The 3,966-nt window shown below is 48.4% G+C and overlaps 1 protein-coding gene across 2 annotated transcripts in view; it reads right to left on the minus strand.

Annotated features, from left to right (window-relative positions):
- Positions 1-3,960, minus strand: part of EHMT2 (euchromatic histone-lysine N-methyltransferase 2) — a 17,827-nt gene extending 13,867 nt beyond the window's left edge. For both annotated transcript variants that reach the window (XM_012000549.1, XM_012000547.1), the window contains exons 1-3: positions 3,675-3,960; positions 3,358-3,576; positions 3,016-3,269 (exon numbers count right to left, since the gene is read on the minus strand). In XM_012000549.1, the coding sequence (XP_011855939.1) occupies positions 3,016-3,269; positions 3,358-3,576; positions 3,675-3,954 (753 nt within the window). In that variant the 5' untranslated portion in view covers positions 3,955-3,960. The remainder of the gene's footprint in view (positions 1-3,015; positions 3,270-3,357; positions 3,577-3,674) is intronic.
- Positions 3,961-3,966: the final 6 nt, after the last annotated feature.

Raw genomic sequence — 3,966 nt, forward strand, 5'->3', positions numbered from 1 at the left:
TCTCCTGACCTCGTGATCCGCCCGTCTCGGCCTCCCAAAGTGCTGGGATTACAGGCTTGAGCCACCGCGCCCGGCCGAAAAATTCTTTTAAACTGCTTTTAGAGATGGGGTCTTGGTACGCTGCCCAGGTGAAAGGAAATTCTGACATGCTACAACATAGATGAACCTTAAGGACATTATGCTAAGTGAAATAAGGCAGTCACAAAAGGATAAATACTGTATGATTATACTTAGATGAGGTACTTAGTTAAATTTATAGAGAAAGAAAGGACAATGGTCCTTGCCAAGGGCTAGGGGGTGGAGGGAATGGAGAACTACTTTTTAATGGATACAGAGTTTCAGTTTTACAAGATGAGTTATGGTGACTGATGATTGCACATGATGGAAGTATTTAATACCATTAAATTATACACTTAAAAATGTTTTTTATTTTATAATTTTTAGATGGAGTCTTACTCTGTCGCCTATGCTGGAGTGCAGTGGCGCGATCTCAGCTCACTGCAGCCTCCACCTCCCAGGTTTAAGCATTTCTCTCACCTCTGCCTCCCAAGTAGCTGGAACTACAGGAACACGCCACCACGCCCTGCTAATTTTTGTATTTTTTTTTAGACGGAGTTTTGCTCTTGTTGTCCAGGCTGGAGTGCAATGGCAGGATCTCGGCTAACTACAACCTCCGCCTCCTGGGTTCAACCGATTCTCCTGCCTCAGCCTCCCAAGTAGCGGGGGGTTATAGTCATGTACCACCGTGCTCGGCTCATTTTTTTTTTTTTTTTTTTTTTTGAGACGGAGTCTCGCTGTGTCGCCCAGGCTGGAGTGCAGTGGCTGGATCTCAGCTCACTGCAAGCTCCGCCTCCCGGGTTCACGCCATTCTCCTGCCTCAGCCTCCCGAGTAGCTGGGACTACAGGCACCTGCCACCTCGCCTGGCTAGTTTTTTTAAATATTTTTTAGTAGAGACGGGGTTTCACCATGTTAGCCAGGATGGTCTTGATCTCCTGACCTCATGATCCGCCCGTCTCGGCCTCCCAAAGTGCTAGGATTACAGGCGTGAGCCACCCCGCCCGGCCATAATTTTGTATTTTTAATAGAGATGGGGTTTCACCATGTTTGTCAGGCTGGTCTCAAACTCCTGCCCTCAGGTGATACACCTGCCTCGGCCTCCCAAAGTGCTGGAATTACAGGCGTGAGCCACCCCGCCTGGCCTAATTTTTGTATTTTTAGTAGAGACAGGGCTTCACTATGTTGGCCAGGCTGGTATCAAACTTCTGACTTCAGGTAATCCTCCCACCTCGGCCTCCAAAGTGCTGGGATTACAGGCGTGAGCCACTGCGCGCGGCCTAAAAATGTTTTTTAGATGGTAAATTTTATGTGACACTAGTCCCCTCTTATCCAGTTTATCAGCAGTGATGGTGGCATATTGTTAGAATTGTGCTATTTTATTTTGAGTCTCGCTCTGTTGCCCAGGTTGAACTGCAGTGGCGCGATCTCGGCTCACTGCAAGTGATTCTCCTGCTTCAGCCTCTCGAGTAGCTGGGATTACAGGCGCCCGCCACCATGCCTGGCCAATTTATTATTATTATTTTAGAGACAGGGTTTGGCCAGTTGACCAGGCTGGTCTCGAACTCCTGACCTCAAGTGATTGCTGGCCTTGGCCTCTGAAAGTGTTGAGATTATAGGCAAGTCACGCCCAGCCTATTGTTATAATCATGCTATTATGTTATTATTGTTGTTAATCTCTCACTGTACCTAATTTATAAATTCAATTTTTCTTTTCTTCCCTATTTTTTACAAAATGAACTGCAACTATAAAAATTAACGTTTATCATACTGAGAAAGGAAAAGTAGCTCGTAGCAATCTCAGGCTCAGAGAGAAGTGAGTATGGAACGTTAGGGCCCATGCCTGGAGGCAACTGCTTAAAGGCATTTTGTACCTGACTAGGGTGCTGCTTTACCCATTATCTTCATGTGCATAGTATCTGTGAGACAAAGAACAATGTATAGCAGATCAATAGCTTGTTATTCTAATGTAAACTTCTGGTAAACAATTTAGGAACTGCCTCTTCTTTTCCTTTATGTTTTATTTTTTCAATATTTTAAAAAATTTTTATCTTTTTTTTTTTTTTTTCTTTTTGTGGCTCCTTCCAGAGCAGGGCTAACTCCTAGGCAGTGTGCCCAGAGTCAGCCTGTTTTTTTTCAATATCTTCATGTCATCCAATCTTCTTTTCCTTTAAAAACCTACTTGTGGGCTGGTTGTGGTGGCTTGCACCTGTAATCCCAGCACTTTGCAAGGCCAAAGCAGGAAGACTGCTGAAGCCCAGCAGTTTGAGACCAGCCCAGGCAACATAGTGAAACTGTCTTCAAAACCAAAACACAACAAACAAATAAACAAACAAACAAAAAACCCTATTTGTAACCGCTGCTAATCAGAGTGTATTTTCAGGGCAACTTGAATCTTTGCTCCTGAAGGCTGTCCTCAAAACCTGCCCAAATATATTCTACCTAATGTTAAGTTTGCCTCAGTTTTTTTCTTTAGGTCAACAATTGGTATGACCCAGTAACCCTAGAACTTGGTCATAAAGCTTCTGGGCCTCTGGGGCCCTTGCCACTTCCCTCCTCTATTATTTCTGTGGCCCTCATCTCCTTTCCCACTGGGATTCCCATGAAAAACTTTACAAATAGAGCAGTGACAGTTGAGTTCCCCAAGGGCTTGCTTTGAGGTAGAAAGGAAGAGTGGTTTGAAATTCCCTTACCTTGTCATTATCATAAGAGTAATTAAGACATTAACTATATAATTGACTCTTTAACATCAAACTCTCACCACCCAAGAATGTAAACTGCAGAAAGAGAAGAACCTGTCTGTTGGTTCACAGATTAAGCGCAGCCTAATATTTGATACACAGTAGCCCCTCGTTTAAACATGTGAATGAGTAAATGGAGTAGAAGCCTTAAATGAAACTGTAAAAGAGCTCTCACCAAAGGTTTATGGTTGATTATCCCATCTCTCCCATCCCACTCACCTGTCCATTTCCTGGTTTGGACATGGTTTTGCGGGCTCGGTGGACCTTGGGCTGTCCCTCTGGGCTAGTGGTGGCTGGAGGGGGTTCAGGCCCTGCTGCTGCAGCTCCCTGGGCTCCCGGCATACTCAGCAGCCTCATAGCCAAACTCTGGACAGATGGAGGTGATTTTCCCGCCCCTGTCATTGACATCTTGGCCCGGCTAGGACACGAACCCCCCTTGCTGGGGGAAGAGGGGAATGACTTTGTGGCATGGCCTAAAAAACAGGCAAGCAGAAGGCAAGATAAGAAGGAAGGCAGAGTCAGAAATTTCCCACCCACCCCCCAGGCTACCCAGCCTCTCACCCAGCAGGATCCGGCCCCCATGGAGGTCCCCATCTCCCTCAAGATTCTCGGATTCATCCCCAATGAGTGGTGTAGCCCCTACAGGGGTGTCAGCCCCCTCATCGCCAACAGTGACAGTGACAGAGGCTGGAGATGAGGGGCCAGCAGGCTCCAGGGAGTCGGGGGTGGCCTTGGGCAGGGTCTCTTCACTACGAGGGGTGTCCCCCAAAGAGCCATGAACTGTAGAGGAAGAGAAAAAGTTCAGAGCTAAGGGCTCCGGAGATCCTGTGTCTAGGGAAGGTGACGGTCCAATTGGGGCCCGTTTTAGCTGCACTCACCTCTCTCGGTGGCTCCTCTGGTTTCCTTCTCCAGCAGCAGCGCCCCCATCTCAGCGGGGGCCTCCCCCTGGGAGGGGAGACAAGGGACAGGAGGGCTGGTCAGCCCAGTAGAGAGTTGGGGCGTCCAGGATGCCTGGGCCCTGGGAAGAGAGAGTAGGCTCCGGGGCCTACCTCTTCCTCTATTGGGCCCCCCCCTTCCGCGGCCTCGGCTGCCCGGAGGGGCCGCACGACCCCTCCCCCGGGCCCGCATCAACCCCCTCCCTCTCGGTAGACCCCGCATCTCTGGGGCCGA

This window comes from Mandrillus leucophaeus, unplaced genomic scaffold, assembly GCF_000951045.1.
Source record: "Mandrillus leucophaeus isolate KB7577 unplaced genomic scaffold, Mleu.le_1.0 Scaffold630, whole genome shotgun sequence".
In the NCBI taxonomy this organism is placed as follows: domain Eukaryota; kingdom Metazoa; phylum Chordata; class Mammalia; order Primates; family Cercopithecidae; genus Mandrillus; species Mandrillus leucophaeus.